General features: G+C 42.1%; 1 protein-coding gene across 1 annotated transcript; it reads right to left on the bottom strand.

Moving 5' to 3' along the window:
* Nucleotides 1-318: 318 nt before the first annotated feature.
* Nucleotides 319-3,175, bottom strand: CFL2 (cofilin 2). Its single transcript, XM_082735649.1, has 4 exons — nucleotides 2,957-3,175; nucleotides 1,574-1,881; nucleotides 1,377-1,453; nucleotides 319-1,293 (listed from the first exon to the last, which is right to left on the bottom strand). The coding sequence occupies exons 1-4, from the start codon at nucleotides 2,957-2,959 to the stop codon at nucleotides 1,181-1,183; spliced, it is 501 nt and encodes a 166-aa protein (XP_082591775.1). The 5' UTR covers nucleotides 2,960-3,175; the 3' UTR covers nucleotides 319-1,180.
* Between the last annotated feature and the right edge of the window lie 16,562 nt (nucleotides 3,176-19,737).

Raw genomic sequence — 19,737 nt, 5'->3', positions numbered from 1 at the left:
AATTTACCCAGAGAACAAATCTGGTATTGAAGAATATTTATGTCAAAGTGCAAAAAATAACTTCTGATCTTCATATTAACATATAAGGAAATAAATAAACTAATGCTTATAAAAGTATCCCTCTGTCACAATATTTTCTATTAATTGGCTTTAGGATAGAATATTTTTTAAACTCAACAAACTGGAAAATATCATGCATGAATATTGTACAAAAAAATTCTTAAAATGACCAGTGCAAAGATTAATAATAGCTGTTTACCTTAGAAGTTGCTTCACATACCATTTTGCAAAATGTCCAAGGAAAACAAGGCAACGTTCTGTAATATGCCACAATTTTTATTGCAACGTGGCCATTATTGTGAGGGTGGGGTTTGATCTCAAAAACAATGTTCCATTTAAGGCTCTTTTATACAGAAATTGCCATCATGACTGATATTCAAAATACTTTTAGTGTTGCAAAACTTACATGGTAAACATAAACTCCTACACTTATTCAGTAGTGTACACTCAATGGAAAATGAAGAGGCATTAGTAACAGCTGTTTCTTTTAAGATATGCAGGTAACAGGAATGAATACTGAGGTACTAGGATAAGTGGATGACACAGTTAACAAAACTTAATTGGCATTCCTTTGGGGGGAGCGGTGGGAGGTTAAACTCATTACAAAAAAAGTGCTTTCAATGCATAGTGTTATATCTGTGCTGCCATGTCACAAAAATAGGCTTGCCAAGGCAGGTGAGGTGTATGAATGCTTGAGCCTCACAGAACTGCAATCAAGTGCAACTATAAATAATAATACTGAATAAAGTTTACCATCTGACCAGTGGATAATACTTTCAAGGCATCCAATCAGCTTACCCTTTGCAGTATTCTAAGCTATTCACATTGACAATCACTTTCATTGTAGTGCTTGCTGCAAGGGAGGCATATAACCAGTTGTTTTGGCTAAAATATGATGGGAAGGCATTCCTTGGATTCTACATTAAAGTAACAGTATTTAAACAGTCTAATGGCAATCACTGATAGGTTGCTTACATGAATGGTATTTCCTTCATTCACTGTATTGGAAGGACCCAGTGGGAAGAGAAAGAAAACAAAACAAAACACCTAATACTATTTCAATTGATTGAGCTGGAGAAATGGAAGCTCCTTAAGATCCAGATGGCACTTGACTGTCATTTTATAAGGGTTTTCCTTCAAGTGAAACTACTACGTTGCCTCCCAATTTCTCTCCAAGTGTTGAACGGTCCTTTATATCATCCAAGCCATTTACTTGCCACTCATGTTTAATACCTAAAAAGGAAAAACATTATCCCATTATCTCATTATAATTAAGAAGGAGTAATTCCTCTGCACAAAATTTTTAATGTCTGTACCTGTAAATTTCTTTTTAATGGCATCTTTAGAGCTAGCATAAATCATCTTGCTTTTTAAAGGTGCACTTTCAGGAGCCCTACAGAAAAAAAGAAACACAATTGTTGAATTCCACTTAAAAGAAAAACAAAGGCAAAACTGACTATGTTAATAACAATCCTTGCATTTTAAAAGTACTTTTTCTTTTGTTTTTACACACCAGAATATAAATACTAGGTCTTCTTTCTTAGACTCTTTTGTTTCGTATGTGGCATCGTACAAAGCATATCGGCAATCATTCAGAGGTAGCAACTTCACAAAAGATGTGTAGGGGTCCTCTACAGTATCACCAATGTCACCCACCAAGATCTGCTTTGCTTCTTCTACAATTATTTGTCTTTTGTCATCGCTTAAACAGAAGAGAACGGCTTTCTTTCTTTTTTTGATCTCCTCTTGTGTAGAAGATTTCCTTACTTTCATATCATTAAAAACTTTGATGACTTCATCATTCACTGTAACTCCAGAAGCCTGAAATAAAAAAAGAACAGTAACTCAGAACAAGCATTTTGGTTTTAACCAAAATTACTGTTTGCCTAGAGAGGATTCACTTTAATCTGGACATCAAAAATTGCATCGTACCATGCAAGTAGTCCAATCAGATTCGCCACGTTTTAATTATCAATATAAGAGATGCGCCCAAGGATTCTAACTCATCCTGCCCCATTCATCCTTTTTAAAGGGGTTTGGAGGTTGAAGTAAATGGAAGGTAGAGGAAAAGGGACAAATGCAAGTTGTCCCATCCCTGAAATGTTTCCTATTTCACTGGGTGATGTCAGAGCTTCAGGAGCAGCAGCAAAAATACCTTCTGTATTGTGTCAACTCTGCAGGCCTTAAAAAAACACTTTTGGATTTCAGTTAAAGCTTCTACTATTTTTTTCTTTAAAGTCATCCCAGCCAGTGCCGTTTCCTCATAAGGAAAGAGAATCAAGTGTGAACTCCAAACCGCCCACGGCTACAACATAATTGCCTCACAGCTCAAATGCAGACACTTCAAAACTAACGGAGCTAGTGTAAAAGCTTTTTACGGCGAAAAAGCATTTTAAAAAAGCGTTCTCACACCTCCTTAATCTCCTCTTAGGGGTTTCATTACAGGCCACCAAGACCCTTAACCGAAAGCCTTCAGCAAGGGCTTTAGAGCACGTACCAATTTGAGAGGCGAGCGCTAAGTGAAAGGAAGCCCCGCGCAAACGCGGCACGCGCGGGATCAGCCCCGCAGACCCTCCCGCGCCCCTGGCCGCAGCTCCCAAAGCCTCCACCTCTCCGGACGCCTCCTGTCCGGCTTAGGCTCTGGCCCCCGACCCCCGCCCTCCTCGCCCTCAGGGATCCGAAGAGCAGCAGGGCCCGGCCTGCCGGCGGGCGGCTAGGCCGGCCGGCTGGCTGGCTGGAGAGCGAGCAGCGGGGCCGCAGCGCTGCAGCCCCCACCTTAAAGGCCTAAATCAGGGTAAAATGGCGGCCTCGCCCCCAGGGCCTGCAGGGCCGCGCGGGGGATTCTTGCTTCCCGCGTGCCGGCCCTCGGTGCCTGGGGGTGGCGCGCCCGCCTTACCATAGTGCCCGCGGCTGTGGCTGCGGCGGCGGCTCGGACTCCGGCTCTATGGCACTGGTAGGAGAGGGAGGGGCGGGCGGGCAGCGGCGAGTGCGGGGCACGCCGGGAGCTGCAGCCCGAGAGGCGGAGGCGGGGGCGGGGGGGGCGGCGGCGGCGGCAGCGGCTGCACAGGGGGCTGCAGGCGGCGGGCGGGGCTGTCACGTGGGCACGTCCCGGGCCGGCCCTTCCGCCTCCCTGCCCCGCCCGCGTCCTCGACCTGACCCCGGCGCGCGCGCGCGTCCAGCAGGCCCGGGCTGCCGGGTGGCGGTGGGTGGGGCCCGGGGGCCTGGCTGAGCCGACTCCAGCCCCGGGGCAGCATTTGTCAGCCGGCCGGGAGGGCGCTGGACTCCCGGAGGGGAGCTTCCACGTGCCTCCCCCAGGGCGCTGCTCCCGGGCTTGGGCGCCCGTGAAGGGAACCGTGCGCCAGGATGTCTTTTATTTTTCTGTGGTTTCCACGGAAAGGGGTGGATTCCAGCGTTTTGAGTTTTTTTTTTGTTTGTTTGTTTTTTTGTTTGTTTGGAAAACCCGTGTAAGAGTTGGCGTGAATTGTTGAGATTTCCTTCCTCCAGTTAAATGAGGATGAATACTATAGGGGGTTACCCCAGTTGACCGAATTACTCAGCAAAAGCAAAATGATAAACAGAAGTGGAAAATGACTTTCGCGAAGTCTGTGGTGGACATAATAACAATAGAGGGGAAATTGGGTAGTAACATCCCTGGGTAGATATGAATGCTGGTAGTCCTTCCTTCATGAAGCCCCCGCTCTGACAGCTGATATCTAACAAATGGACCCAAGGGTAGAGATTTCGTCCTTCTTGGCAATTACACCTCTTCTAGCAAAGCCTGCATCACCGAGCCATGTGTCTTCTCTAACTAAACCTTTTTGGTACTTAAACATGTATCTACTTATCATTAAAAAAAAAAAAGTCACTTGGGCTCCTGGGTGGCTCAGTCGTTTAAGCATCTTCCTTAGGCTCAGATCATGATCCCGGGTCCCGGAATGGAGTCCTATATCAAGTTCCTTACCCCTGCTCCTGATCTCACTCTCTCTCACTCATAGAAATAAACTCTTAAAAAAATATGTCACTTTATACTTCGAGGAAAAATTTCTGTGATCTATAATCTATACCTGAATAATCTATAATGAAAGAAAGATTTAATAAAGTGTTTAATTATTTTGGGCTGATTTATGCTCCCTTTTCTCCTGAATGCTTACTATTTCTATCTTTCTTCATTTGTAAAATTGATAAAATAAATTTAAAGCTCTGATAAACTTATTTTTTGAAAAAGACTTGCACTAAAAAAGTGCACTTGTTATAACCTAAAACTGCTGGGAAGAAAATAGTAAGTCCAGATAAATCTTGACACAAACTAAGTGAGAAGGGCACCACATGGGCAAGAACTTTGGGCTAGGAGCTGGTAGACTTGGGTATTAAATCTTGGCACTGCCCCTATCTTTATAACCTCAAAGGACTTTCAGCCCCACTGACAAAATAAAACAAGCTCTCATTAAACTATCTTTAAAGTCCTTTCCAGCTTTTAAATACAGTTTCCTGGTATTTACACATACCAGGAAATATACACACCCCTTGTGTGTATTTTCTTAACGGAAAGATTGACTTAGTTTAGAGACAAAATTTCCTGGTGTGTAAGCATGAATGACAAGCAAGTGGATACAGTACTTTATATTTAGGGGCGCCTGGGTGGCCCAGTGGTTAAGTGTCTGCCTTTGGCTCAGGTCATGATCCCAGCATCCTGGGATTGAGCCCCCCCACCCCAGTTGGGCGCCCAGCTCAGTGGGGAGCCCGCTTCTCCCTCTCTCACTGCTGTGTTCACTCTCTCACTATCTCTCTCTGTCAAATAAATAAATAAAATCTTTTAAAAAATACCTTTTGTAGCTGGTACTTTACAATTTGTGAAACTGTTGGGAAAGAAAAACTTCTCTTTGTCCTTCAAGTTCTTCTGGCTGGTCTAAAATCAGATTGGCAAGAGACAAATTAACAGAGGAAAGTCAAATTTCATTTTGTACGTAGGGGGAATCCAAATAAACATGAGATTCCAAAGACAAGTCTGGCAAAATGAAGTACATATGGGTTTTTTTGTTTGTTTTATTATTTTTTTAAGATTTTATTTATTTATTTGACAAAGAGGGAGAGATCACAAGTAGGCAGAGAGGCAGGCAGAGAGAGGAGGAGGGAGACTATGCGGGCTCTATCCCAGGACCCTGGGATCATGACCTGAGCCAAAGGTAGAGGCTTAACCCACTGAGCCACCTAGGCGCCCCTGTTTTTGTTTTTTTTAAAGTAAGCTCTGTGCCCAATGTGGGACTTGAACTCATAATTCTGACATCAAGAGCTGCATGCTCTATCAACTGAGCTAGCCAGGTGCCCCGAAATGGAGGCATATATGTCATCCTAAACTAAGGAGAAGGGGTAGGTAGAAGTCTGGGACTTCAAAGTGAAGGAAGACAATTCAAAGGAAGAAAAGAAAGAGTAAATGTTTGGTTAAAAAAAAAAAAATGTTTGCTGGGCCATGGAGAAACAATGGGACATAGAGAGAGCTTTGATCAAATAGGCCTTGCTGGTTTTCTCTCTGTCTGCTCTGCCTAGTTCATATTTTAATGTAGTTCTCTGTGGTGATGGCTCTGTTAACTTGAGTAGGTCTTCTGTCTAAATTCCTTTAGGCAGTTAGAAGGGAAGCGCAGAATTTCTTCCTGTGTCTTTTTTTTTTTTTTTTTTTCTTCCTGCCTCTTTTGGGCCTTGATTATTTTTAGGTCAAAATAATCTGCATGCCAAAGTGGCACATCTTGGGGCTACTTATTCCGAATGCCCACAAAACCTTTCGCTTTCTAGATCTCTCTTGAAGTTCCATGGAAATCATGGGGAACAGATCTCCAGTGCTCCAAACATTTGTTATATCTGGGTATCAGGCTCTCTTCTCCTTCCTCGACTCTTCCTCTCAGGTCTCCCTCCCTCCACAGCTTGAAATTTGAAGCAAAATGATTACATAGAAGCTACAACCCTGATACAGCCAAGGGCTGGGGACACAGGGAACTAGATTAGGTGTCAGAACTCCCATCAAAACTGGGGATTTCAAAGATGTTAGTCACCCCCAGCTGTGACACCAAACCCTCCCCAAACTCTAACTACCCCTCTCCACTCTCCACCTCCCACTGGCAGAGTGGATATTTTCCATACTCTAGGATTCTTTTCCTGAAGATATTTTTGTCTTCGCACTTACCTTGTTGCATTGTACTAGTTTACGTGTTTCACCACCCTGCAAGGCTCTAAATTCCTTGAGGATCTGAGTCCTACTCAATCTTTGAATTTCTGGAACCTAGAATATAGTAGGGGCTCAGTAGACAGTGAAGTAACATATTTAAAGTGCTTTAGTGTTATAGAGAGAAGAAAAAGGAAGCTCTTGCAGATTGTGAGTTCTTTCCATGTGACCTTGTGATGCCGGCACTTAGAACCTCTGGTTGGTCTCAAGGCCAGTACTCCTTTTCTTCATACCTGTTATTTATAACCAGAACCTACCACCACTTGGTAAAGGGATGACATTACCAAGAATTACTGCATGAATTTTGGTCCCTGTGTAGTGGAGGGATCTGAGTGTCAGACATCATGTGTGATGTGGGAAACAAAGGCAGAAGAAAAGTTACTAACTTTCCTTACTACTTACAGCCCACTGACACGTCCTTGAAACAGCAGAGTGACCTTTCTCTAGGGACTCAGCTGCCTCGCTGTTAATATTTTGCTAAGGGGAGAAGGCAATCTTAGCCCAAACCCCAGGATCCTGTAATTCTACTTTAACATACAAAAATTCCTTTGGAAACTTCCTTTGTCTCTCCCCTCCTCCCAAGATACATGTTGGCAATCATCCCCAAGCATATAACCCACTGATATACATCACAACTCAGGTTTTATTAGACACTAATAAATGCTTTTCTGGGGCACCTGGTAGCTCAGTTGGTTAAGCGTCTGACTTCAGTTCAGATCATGATCCCAGAGTCCCAGGATCAAGCACCACATTGGGCTCCCTGCCCAGTGGGGATTCTGCTTTCCCTCTCCCCCTGCTCCTTTTCTCTTTCTCACTCTCTCGTGCACGCACGCGCGCACACACTCTCTCCTAAATAAATAAATGAAATCTTTTTAAAAAATGACCTTTTCCTAGCAACAGGTAGCCCCTTCAAGGTCCTGGAAACCTCACTTCCAAAATTCCTTAGAGACTTAGGCTATCCCTAACCCCTACCCAACTTGAAAGTATATAATGAGCCATTCCTTATGACCCTCGGGCAGGGGGTCCTTTCTGCCCAGGGTCCTGCTTCTATGCTTTAATAAAACCACCTCTTTGCACCAAAGACATCTCAAGAATGTGTTCTTGGCCATCAGCTTCGAACCCTCACATCTTTCCTACATCGACGCTGTGGCTGCTGTAGCAAACTACCATGAATTTAGTGGCTTAAAAACAATACAAGTTTATTGCATTGCAGTTCCAGAGATCAGAAGTCAGAAGTGAGTCCTACAAGGCCAAAATCAAGATGATGGCAGCCCTACTTGCTTGTAGAGGCCACGGGACAGGAATCCATTTCCTTGCCTTTCTGGCTTCTAGAGGCTGCCCATATTCCTTCGTTTATGGCCCCCAGGCGGCTTCGGTCATCACATCTCTGATTCTTTCCTGCCTCCCTCTTTTACTTCTGAGGACCATTGTGATGATTTTGGACTTGATGGATAATTTAGGATAATCTCCCAGCTCAAATCATTAACTTAATCACCTCTGCAAAGTCTTTTTTACTTTGTTAAGGTAACATAGTCATAAGTTCTGGGATTTAAGACAGGGACATCCCTTGGGGATGTTAAAAAAAGAAACAAGAAGCTCCAGATGGAGTCCTTTGGCCCCCCACTCCCCTGTGACAGCGAGCCAAGTCTTAATTACAGCTTCAACCTATTCCAGGAATATGCCTGGGATATCTCCCTTCACCATATGTCCTGGCCTGAAACAGGCCTTTCTTTTGCTAATAACTCCCTAGCCCCACTTTCCTTTATAAAAACCTTCCACTTTGTACAACTCCTCAGAGCACCTCTCTCCTTGCTGGAAGGACGCTGCCCGATTCATGAATCATTTAATAAAGCCAATTAGATCTTCAAACATCCTCGAATTTTGCTTTTTAACCGAGGCCATTACTCTGCCTCCCACACCACATCTGTTCCCTTTCGTCATTTCAAGCCCAAACAAATAACAGATGGCACAGAAGGACGCTGAACAATCCAGTTCTAGAACTCACATCCAAGCTCTAATTTTCCATTTGCTGGACCGCACAGGGATGGCAGCAGCACACAGCATGGGGACTGAGTCAGAGGAACCTCAGAGAGGATGGGTCTGAAAGGAATCTCGGCTCTGCCACGCTGTAGTGGCACAGGTTTGGGCCATTTACTTCCCTGCTCTAAGGCTGTTTCTTCAGGTGCAAAAAGGGGAATTTGTTACCTCCTTCTCTCTGAATTACGGTGAGGATCGGGTGAGATAAAGTATGTAAACTCTTTCCAGTACAGGAATAGGATCCCTGACGGCCCTAGTTAACATGAGTGGCGTGAAGTGAGAGCATGATTTTACCAATGATGGGCTTCCCGGCAGGCTTCCCCCAAATATGCCACTTTGATGTTTTGATTATTTTAAGTAAAGTTACTTAAGAAACATCCAGTGCAAATAACACACTCCGGTCATCCTTTGTCCCCTTGAAAGCCGGAAACACAGCTCCCAAGTGAAAGGTATCCTTCTGGTACCAGGAGGAAACAAGACATCCCTATCACCAGAGATAGGGAAGTCAGAGCCAAGAAAACTGTATAAACAATCCCTGGTACTTCCTCACTGGTTTACTGCCCCCAGGTCCTGCTTCTTTGTTTTGGTAATCCCTCACACATTCATCATTTCTTTGTTTAAAAGGGATGAAAGCTGCCTGCCTTGAATTTCACATTTCTGTGAGCTCCTGTGTATGAAATTACATTTGTTTTTCTCTTGTTAACCTGTTTTATATCCATTTAATGATTAGGCCAGCCAAAGAATCTAGAAGGGGAAGGAAGTCTTCCTCCCCTACACCAGCTCACAGGCAGCAGTCACGAAGCAATCCCAGGCCTCATGGGTATTGATTTGTAAGGCACAGATGAAGCTGGTTTATTCAAGATACCTTAGAAAATTGGAAAAGTAAACACCCCCTGACTCATGTTCTCCCAAGAGATAAGCTAGTCAGATTTTCTGTGACGTGTAAAAGTTTAGAATCATTTCTCAAGTCCCGTCAGAACCAGAGAATTTGAAAGATTATGCAGAAAAATTCTCTCCTAGCCCCACTCACTGTCAAGACATGTCACGCTTAGCTCCCACAGCTACTTCCTGACAAAGATAAATGTAAGCGTAAAGATATTCGCCACTTCAAAATGTACCTTTTTGCTCACATGCCTTCTTTCTTCTGACCTATCTCTCCTAACCCACGGCTGAGCTAAAAGACTGGTAAGGAGGCAAATGAAATATTTTTCTAAATTCGAGTTGGAACTTAAAATGAGACAATAAACATAGTGGGAGATGTGTGTCAGAGTCTGATCTCTGTGACTCACTCTCTGATCCACAAAACTCACTTGGGGTCTTACACATCTCGTTTCTAGTTCTTTCCAACTTAAGAACATGACCTTACAGTGAAGGAACTTAGCAATTGATGTCACATGATGAGGTGGTGAGGTAGACTCACAGCCGTGAAGTGGAGGAAGTAGTGAAATGTTGTTCGAGACAGTTGCAAACTCTGTATTTGAGGAGGCTAGATGCAATATTTTTTAAAAATATGTTTTAAAAAGATTTATTTATTTGAAAGAGAGAGTGAGCGAGCACGTGTGTGCTCAGAAGAAGGGGCAGAGGGAGAACGAGGGAGGATCTCAGGCAGATCCCTCGTTGAGCACGGAGCCTGACGTAGGGCTCCATCTCACTACCCTGAGATCATGACCGAAGCTGAAAGTAAGAGCTGGATGCTTGACTGAGCGACCCAGGCACCCCTCTAGTTTCAATTTATGAACTCACAGACACATTTATCTGATCTACTATCAGTGATTTGCTTTAAATCAGATCATGAGAGTAAGTAGCAACCGGTTACCTAAATTTTACAACCCCTACAAAAGCAGCATCTGAGAAAAGAAATTTGCTAGTCATTTTTTTGAGGTGGGAATCCTTTGTTTAGCTTACTTCATTACAAAAGCTGTAGATTGTTATTTTTTAAAGACTTTATTTTTAAATAATCTCCACACCCAGTTTGAGACTCAAACTTACAACCCTAAGATCAAGAGTCATGTGCTCTACTGACTGGAGCCAGCCAGATATCCCCCAAAAGTCTTCAATCACAGAAATCATATAGACATGAAAAGCATCCCATTCGAAAACTGTATGTTAACAGACATGAATAAGAGTAGGCAACAGAACAAAAACTAAATCAAGAATGACAAAAGCTTACTCAGCCACTCATTCTTTTGTCTCATTTATCGAGCACCTCTGCTAGAAGCCGAGATTGCAGAGAGAGAAGTAATAATAATTTATTAAAAAAGTAATAATTCCCACCTGGAAGAGAATCAGTTCTGTGAAACTACAGCAAGGAAGCCAGTGTCTATGGGTTGGGCACACAAAGGAGGCTACCAGCTCAGTCTGGAGGGAGCTGGGTCCAAAGTGACAAGAGCGAATTCACTAGGCAGAAAGGAAGGGGCATGCAAAGCAGAGGGAACGGAATGTACGAAGCCACGGCTGCGTGAGTAAGGCCTAAGAAACCCCATGTAGTTTGTTGTAACTGAAGCTCCTGTTCTTTTTTTTTTTAAATATTTTATTTATTTATTTGGCAGAGAGAGATCACAAGTAGGCAGAGAGGCAGGCAGAGAGAGAGGAGGAAGCAGGCTCCCTGCTGAGCAGAGTGCCTGATGCGGGACTCAATCCCAGCACTCTGAGATCATGACCTGAGCCGAAGGCAGCGGCTTAACCCACTGAGCCACTCAGGCGCCCCTGAAGCTCCTGTTCTTGGTAGGGAAGGAAAGATGGAGTGGTAGGAGATACCAGCTCTTATGAGCCTTGCATACGATCCTACACTGAGAATTTTATTCTGCAGGCAATGAGAAAGACAATGATTTTTTAATTGCTTTTTAATAACAGCTATATTGAGATATTATTGGCATATCATAACATTCACCCTTTCAAAGTGTACCGCTCAGTGGTTTTTAGTATATTCACATTTGTGCAACCATCACTGTTATCTAAGTCTAGAACATTTTTATGGTCCCCCCCCAAAAAAACCCTACAACCATTCTGAGCAGTCACTCCACATTCCTGCCTCCCTCCAGCCCCTGGCAATCACTAATCTGGGTAGGTTTCCCTGTTGTGGGCATTGTATATGAATGCAATCATATAATTAATAGTCTTTTGTGGCTGGCTTCTTTCACTTCAAGTAACATTTTCAAGGTTCGTCCATGTTGTACCATATGTCAGTGCTTTGTTCTTTTTTAGGGTCAAATAATACTGGGTTGCACAGGTGTACCACATTTCCTTTATCCATTCATTAATTGATGGGCCTTTCAACTATTGGCACTTTTTGGCTATTGTGAATAATGTTGCCATAAACATTAACGTGCACATTTTTGTGTGAACACATATTTATTGTCATTTCTTTGGTATGTATACCTGGGAGTGGAATTACTGGGTTGTATGGTAACTTCACATTTAACTTCTTGGGGAGCTGCCAAATTTTTCGAAAGTGGCCGCACCATTTTACAATCTCATTAACAATGTTCCCATTTCTCTACATCCTTGCCCACACTTGTTATTGTTTGTCTTTTTTATTTTGGCTATCTGAGTGAGTGTGAAGTGGTACTTCCTTGTGGTTTTGATTTGCATTTCCCTCATGGCTAATGATACTGAATGTATTTTCATGTGCTTGTTGGCCATTTGTATATCTTCTTTGGAGAAATGTCTGTTAATACCCTCAGTTCATTTTTAATTTTTTGAAAAAGATTTTATTTCTTTATTTGAGAGAAAGAGCGAGCATGAGCAGGGGGATAGGCAGAGGGAGAGAGAAAGGGAGAAGCAGACTCTCTGCTGAGCAGGGAGCCCCATTGGGGACTTGATCTGAGGCCCCTGGGATCATGACCCTGGCTGAAGGCAGACGCTTAACTGACTGAGGCACCCAGGCGCCCCACAGTTCATTCTTTTAATTGGTTGTCTTTTGAGTTGTAAGAGTTCTTTATATACTTTGGATCCAAGTCCTTATTAGATATATGATTTACAAAAAAATTCTCATTCTGTGGGTTGCGGGTTGTCTTTTCAGTTTTTCAGTGATGTCCTTGGAAGCAGAAAACTGAAATTTTGATGAAGTCTAGTTTATCTAGTTTTTCTTTTGTGTCTTGTGCTTTTGGTGTTATATCTAAGAAACCATCACCTCGTCTATGTTTATAAAGATTTTCTCCCATTTTTACCCAAGGAGTTTTGTAATTCCAGCTTTACATGTAGATTTATGATCTATTTTGAGTTACTTTCTTATTTTTTTAAGATTTTTATTTATTTATTTGACAGAGAGAGATCAGAAATAGGCAGAGAGGCAGGCAGAGAGAGAGAGAGAGAGAGAGAGAGGAGGAAGCAGGCTCCCTGCTGAGCAGAGAGCCCGACTCAGGGCTCGATCCCAGGACCCTGAGATCATGACCTGAGCCGAAGGCAGAGGCTTAACCCACTGAACCACCCAGGCACCCTTTGGGTTATTTTCTTACTATCATGAAATAGTATCATTGTTTTGCATGTGGATATCAAGTTGTCCCAGCACCACTTGTTGAAAAGATTATTTTTCCCTTCAATTTTTTTTTTTTGAATGCCACTATAGGTATGCTAGCAATCACATTAAAAAATGCTATCGATTTTTAGATTTATAACTGCTTACTGACAAATTGAACCAGCAAGAAAGGAATTTCTCTTGTCTGTCATACCTTGATTGCATGTCTTAAAATTAATCTCTAAATAAATATATCAATAGGGACACCTGGGTGGCTCAGCTGGTTCAGCAGAGGGCCCTTGGTTTTGGCTCAGGTCATGATCTCAGGCTGTGGGGACCTGGGACTCAGCGCGGGGAGTCTGCTGGAGACTCTTTGCCCCTCTACTCCTCCCCCTGCTTGTGCACTTTCTCATAAACAAACAAACAAACAAACAAACTCTTTAAAAATATCAATAGATTTTGTTTTGTTTTGATTTTTTGATGTTTTTAAGTATTGAGTTCCTACTATGGGCCAAGTACTGTGCTAGGCGCCAGATGTAAGGTGAAGAAAACAAAGAAGGTCCCTGCTTTCATGCAGCTTATCGTATATTGGAAAAACAGCAGGGGACTTCAGGAGGGTTTCTCATGCTGAAGAATGTTCCAAAAAAGACAGCAGCGTGAAAAAAGCAGCTCGGTCTTTTGGGGGTGGGGGAAGCCAGTGAAGCTACAGCATAGCAGACAAGAAGGAGAGCACAACAAAACGAGGCTGAAGTGGTTAGGGGCGAACTATTGCAGGAGCTATAAACCCGTCCCAAACCCTGGGTTGAGGCTCCCCCGGGCTGTCCCCAGCAAACTCCCCGGGTGAGCTGCGGACGCTTTCTGTTTCAAGGGAAACACAGCGACATCTCTCGGACAGCGCGGGGACTTATCAGCTCGAGCTGGTTTTCACTTTGAACTTCAGATCCTGCTGTTTCTTTGGATGAGTTTTCTGCTGTTGGTGTGATAAAAAGCTACACCCTCGAGAGAATCCATGTAGAGCAGGAAATTTAGGTGGTTGTCAGATTCGAAGGTCTGGGAGGTTCTGGAGTGCCCAAGAGGCGCTGTTAGGACATATTTATTAACTCAGCTTGGACTTAACTACTTAACAAGCAGAACTGTTAGGTATTTCTTTGGGCCTAAGAGCACCTTGAAAACAAGTACTGAGATACTAAGTGCACCTTGAACAGAAAATTTAGCAACTTCTACTGATAAGGATCTTTGGGTTTTATTCCAACTGTTACAGGAAGCTATTACAAGGTTTAAAATAGGGAGAGTGGTGTGGAGGCTTTAATATCTCCGAGTAAATTGTTAGGGTGCCTGGGTGGCTCAGTGGCTAAGCGGCTGCCTTTGGCTCAGATCATGATCTCAGAGTCTTGGGATGGAGTCCTACATCCAACTCCCTGCTTAGTGGGGAGTCTGCCTGCTGCTCCCCCTGCCTGTGCTTTCTCTTTGTCAAATAAGTAAATAAATAAATAAAAATCTTTAAAAAAAAAAAAGAATATCAAGAAAAGAACTGATTAAAAAAGATGATAGTTAAAAAATCTATACACTAAACCTGATGATACATTATGGTTTTTTAAATTTATTTTTTACATTTCTTTTTGGTGTTCCAGAATTCATTGTTTATGCACCACACCCAGTGCTCCATGCGATACGTGCTCTCCGTAATACCCACCACCAGGCTCACCCAACATCCCACTCCCCGCTCTTCCAAAACCTTCAGATTGTTTCTCAGAGTCCACAGTCTCTCATGGTTCGTCTCCCCCTCCGGTTTCCCCCAACTCACTTCTCTCCATCTCCCCATGTCCTCCGTGTTATTTCTTATGCTCCACAAATAAGTGAGACCATATGATAATTGACTCTCGCTGCTTGACTTATTTCACTCAGCATAATCTCCTCCAGTCCCGTCCATGTTGATACAAAAGTTGGGTATTCGTCCTTTCTGATGGAGGCATAATACTCCATAGTGTATATTGACCACATCTTCTTTATCCATTCGTCCGTTGAAGGGCATCTTGGTTCTTTCCACAGTTTGGTGACCATGGCCATGGCTGCTGTGAACATTGGGGTACAGATGGCCCTTCTTTTCATTACATCTGTATCTTTGGGGTAAATACTCTGTTGTGCAGTTGCAGGGTCATAGGGTAGCTCTATTTTTAATTTCTTAAGGAATCTCCACACTGTTTTCCAAAGTGGCTGCACCAACTTGCATTCCCACCAACAGTGTAAGAGGGTTCCCCTTTTTCCGCACTTTCTCCAACACTTGTTTACTGTCTTAACTGGTGCAACTAACTGGTGTAAGGTGGTATCTCAGTGTGGTTTTGACTTGAATCTCCCTGATGGCTAATGATAAGAACATTTTTTCATGTGTCTGTTAGCCATTTGTATGTCTTCATTGGAGATATATGATATGTTAATAAAAATAAATAAATAAATGAAATTTAATTAAAAAAAACCCCTACATTCTAACCTACAGTGATTCTGCTATTAGTTACTTAATTACCACAATGTCTTAGGTTTAAATGTTGAAATTAGTTAGGGACTCCAGTGCTTTCCTCCCCAACAGACAATTTTGCCCCAATTCGAGGCCAATCAAAAACAGCCACCCAGGCCTCCCGGTATCTTCTCCCATTCTCTGGGCCATCTTTCCATTTTGTTTATAGTGTCTCCTAAGAAGTTAAAAAAATTATGTGATAGAATGTATCAAGTTATTCCTTTAGGTTTGTGCCTTTTGTGTTTATGGTTTACTTTCTCCCTTCCTTCCTGCATCCCTCCCTCCCATCTTCCTCCCCTTACCCTTCTCCTCCTTCTTCCCAATGTTTTCTCCTTTCAAGAAATCCTTCCCCAGTAGATATTTGATGAGCTCAAGGAATCAGTATTAAAGACTTTTTAATGTAATAATGATATTGAGGTGATTTTTGTTTAGGGTCCCTTTCCTTTTAGATGTACATTCTGAAATATTTACAGATGAGGTAGTGTGATGAGTTAATTTTCCTTAAAATAATATGAGGAATGGGAGACAGAGAAAGCAAGGTTGGCCACAAGTTGGTAATGGTCAAAGCTGAGTAATAGGTACATGGAAGTTCATCTTTTTTTTTTTTTTTTTTAAGGTTTCATTTATTTGCATTTATTTGTCAGAGAGAGAGAGAGAGAGAGCACAAGCAGGGGGAACGGCAGGCAGAGGGAGAAGCCGGCTCCCTGCTAAGCAAGGAGCCCAGTGCGGGACTCGATCCCAAGACCCTGGGTCACCGCTGAACCTACTGACCCACCCAGGCGTCCCACAAGGAAGTTCATTCTATCTAATTTGTATATGTTAAAATTTGCCCATAATAAAAAGTATATATATAATATATATAAAGAGAAAGAGAGGAGATCCTTTTTAATCTTGATATAAAATATATTCTATATCAAGATTAAAAATATATATTATATATAATATATATTCTATTTTATATATTATATAAAATATATATATTAAGAATATATATTCTATATATTCTTCAAATAATTTTAAAGTTTTCTTCTCTTTGCTTCTAATCCCTGGGTGACTCTGAAAGAACGCCATAGAAGAGCACCACAGAGCAGGCTTCTATTGGGCTATCCAAGGATGGTCAAGAAGGAATGCTTGTGCGGTTGGCTGCCTCCTATAACATTTTTTATGCTAGGAAAGTTCTTTCCAAACCAATGAGGACAGTTTGCCTTGGTTATGTGGAAGCATAGTTTTTGACCTAAATTTGAAGAATGAGGCCCATTATCTTCTACAAAATAGGAATAACCAAAGGAGTATTTTACATTTATTAAAAGACTTTTTTAGACCCTTCTTGGCCATTTATTTTTTGGCCATAGGTCAGAACATTTAAAAAAATGTGATAATTGTATTATTTATCTAAGTAAAACACTTTTGCTAAAGCTTCATCTCAAAAAGTTAGCTCTTCAAGATGCTGCCCTTGGAATTCCTACCTTCAAAGTAACATGCACATTCGGGTGGGGGCGGTGGTAGTTGTTTTTAGATCCAATAGAAAAGAGTTCAAGCTAAGAGTCTTTGATCTGCTGGGATTCCTAACATATGTGAACTCTCAATACACTTTCTCTAGTTCTACCAGATGTAGCCATAGCAAGTCCAACCACTTCTAACTTGCTGTGGTTGCAGATAGATCACTTGTTTTCTACGTTTACAGGATAGATTTCCAGATGTTCTTTTGATTCATACTTTGCTCATTTCTCTCCAAGAAATTGTCCAGGGACGGTCTGAACTGGTGGACCCTTTATCTTTGTCCTACAAGATGGCATTGTTCAGCCCCCAATAAGTTAAACAAAGAGAGTACTTTGTAGGCTCTGACAGTTGGTTTAGGCTTTAGAGAAAAAAAAAGCTGAGTTGAAATGGAGGCTTATGGCTCTGGATATGATCAATCTTGGAATATGTGAAGAGAATATGTATTCCACTGTTGTTGGTGGGGGGGGGTTCCGTGAATGTGAGGGGATCCTATTGATCACTGGTGTTTCCTGTTATCTACTTGCTGGTTTTCTGCCTAGTTGTTCTATCAGCTGTTGAGAGAGGATGGAAGTCTCCACCTGTAACTGTGGATTTGTCTACTTCTCTTTTCAGTTCTATCAGATTTCGTTCCACATGTTTTGCTTCCCTAAATGTATACACATTTAGAATTACCATTCTTGGTGTATTGATCCCTTTATTATCATGTAATGTCCCTTCCTATCTTTGGCAACCTTAATGGTTCTTAAGTCTGTTTGACCTGATGTGGATATATATATATATATATATATATATATATATATATATATATATCCACTCCTGATTTTCTGTAATCAATGTTTGCATGCCTTATCTTTTTCCATCCTTTTACTTTCAAGCTACCTATATAAATTTGAAGTGAGTTTCTTGTAGATCGCATATAATTTGCTCATGTGTCTTAATCCATTTTGTCAATCTCTTTTTAATTAGTGAACTATTTATTTGAACTCTTTTAGGTTTACATAAAACTACAGCAGAAAATACAGAGTTCTCATATACTTTCTAACCCCCATCCCTAGTTTTCCCTCTTAGTAACATCTTCCATTAGTGTGCTACATATGTTATAACTGATAAACCAATATTGATACATTATTAACTGAAGCCCATAATTTACATTAGGATTCATTCTTTGTGTTGTACATTCTATGGGTTTTAACAAATCTATAATGAAATGTAGCCACCATTACAGAATCATACAGAATAGTTTCACTGCCCTAAAAAGTCTCTGTGCTTCACTACTGGGTGTTTACCCTAAGATACAGATGTAGTGAAAAAAGGGGCCATCTGTACCCCAATGTTCATAGCAGCAATGGCCACGGTTGCCAAACCGTGGAAAGAGCCGAGATGCCCTTCAAAAGACAAATGGATAAAGAATATGTGGTCCATGTATACAATGGAGTATTATGCCTCTATCAGAAAGCATGAATACCCAACTTTTGTATCAACATGGACGGGACTGGAGGAGATTATGCTGAGTGAAATAAGTCAAGTAGAGAGAGTCAATTACATGGTTTCTCTTACTTGTGGAGCATAAGGAATAACATGGAGGACATGGGGAGATGGAGTGAAGTGAGTTGGGGGAACCTACAGGGGAGACGAACCATGAGAGACTATGGACTCTGAGAAACAAACTGAGGGTTTTGGAGAGGAGCGGGTGGGGAGTTGGATGAGCCTGGTGGTGGGTGTTATGGAGGGCACGTATTGCATGGAGCACTGGGTGTGGTGCATAAACAATGAATTCTGGAACACTGAAATTTGAAAAAATACAAAAAAAAAAAAAACCTTAAAAAAGACTCTGTGCTTCATTCAGCCCCCTAACCCTCTTTTCCTCTCTCCCTCCCAGCCCTAGCCAATTTCTTTTGTTTTTGTTGTTCTATTTTTTAATCGGTATAGATTATTTAAAACTGCATATAATTATTGATCTGTTAGGGTTTATGACTATCTTTTTTTTTTTTCTTTTCTGTTCCTTCTCCAAAGTTCTCCATGTCCCAATCCCTGGAATCCCTATGACTACGTTACTTTAAATGGCAAAAGAGACTTCTAAAATGTCATTAATTGAAGCACTTGAATGGGGAGATTTTCCCAAGTTGTCTGGGCAGATATAATCTACTCAAATGGGTCTCCTTAAAATCAGAGAAAATTCCCTGGCAGTGGCTAGAGAAAGATGTGATTATTGAAGAAATGCACAGAGAAATGTTATGTTGGTAGATTGGCAGATGAAGAGGACCCTGAGCCAAGGAATGTGGGTAACCTCTGGAGCTGGGAGGTGCACGGAAACGGATTCTTCCCTAAAGACATCAGAAAGAAAAGCAGTTCTCTGAAAACCTTTTTTTTGGCCTGTGTCAGACTTCTAACCTACAACAAGCTTGCATCATCCAAGCTGTTTGGTTTGTGGTAATTTGTTACAGCAGCAGTAGAAAACTGAAAAGTCTGTTTCAGGTGTGTTTGTAATTGCTCACAGAAGCATTTTTGTCACGGCTGCCTTATTTTTTTTGTTTTTTTAGATTTATTTATTTCAGAGACAGAGAGAATATAGGGAGAGAGAGGGAAGAGGGGGAAGCAGACTTCCTGATGGGGACAGAGCGCAACTTGGGCCTCGCACCAAGCTCAACCTCCTCACCAGGAAATCATGAACTGAGTGGAAACCAAGAGTCAGACGCTTAACTGACTCAGCCAGCCAGGCGCCCCTATCATGGATGCTTAAAATCTTTTTCACTGGGGCACCTGGCTGGCTCAGTGGGTTAGGCCTCTGCCTTCCAGCTCTGGTCATGATCTCAGGGTCCTCAGATCGAGCCCTGCATTGGGCTCTCTGCTCAGCAGGGAGCCTGCTTCCTCCTCTCTCTGCCTGCCTCTCTGCCTACTGTGATTTGTCAAGTAAATAAATGAAATCATTAAAAATAAAATAAATAAATAAAAATCTTT

This window comes from Mustela nivalis (assembly GCF_964662115.1).
Source record: "Mustela nivalis genome assembly, chromosome: 6".
In the NCBI taxonomy this organism is placed as follows: Eukaryota; Metazoa; Chordata; class Mammalia; order Carnivora; family Mustelidae; genus Mustela; species Mustela nivalis.
This window is presented reverse-complemented; position numbering and strand designations above follow the sequence as displayed.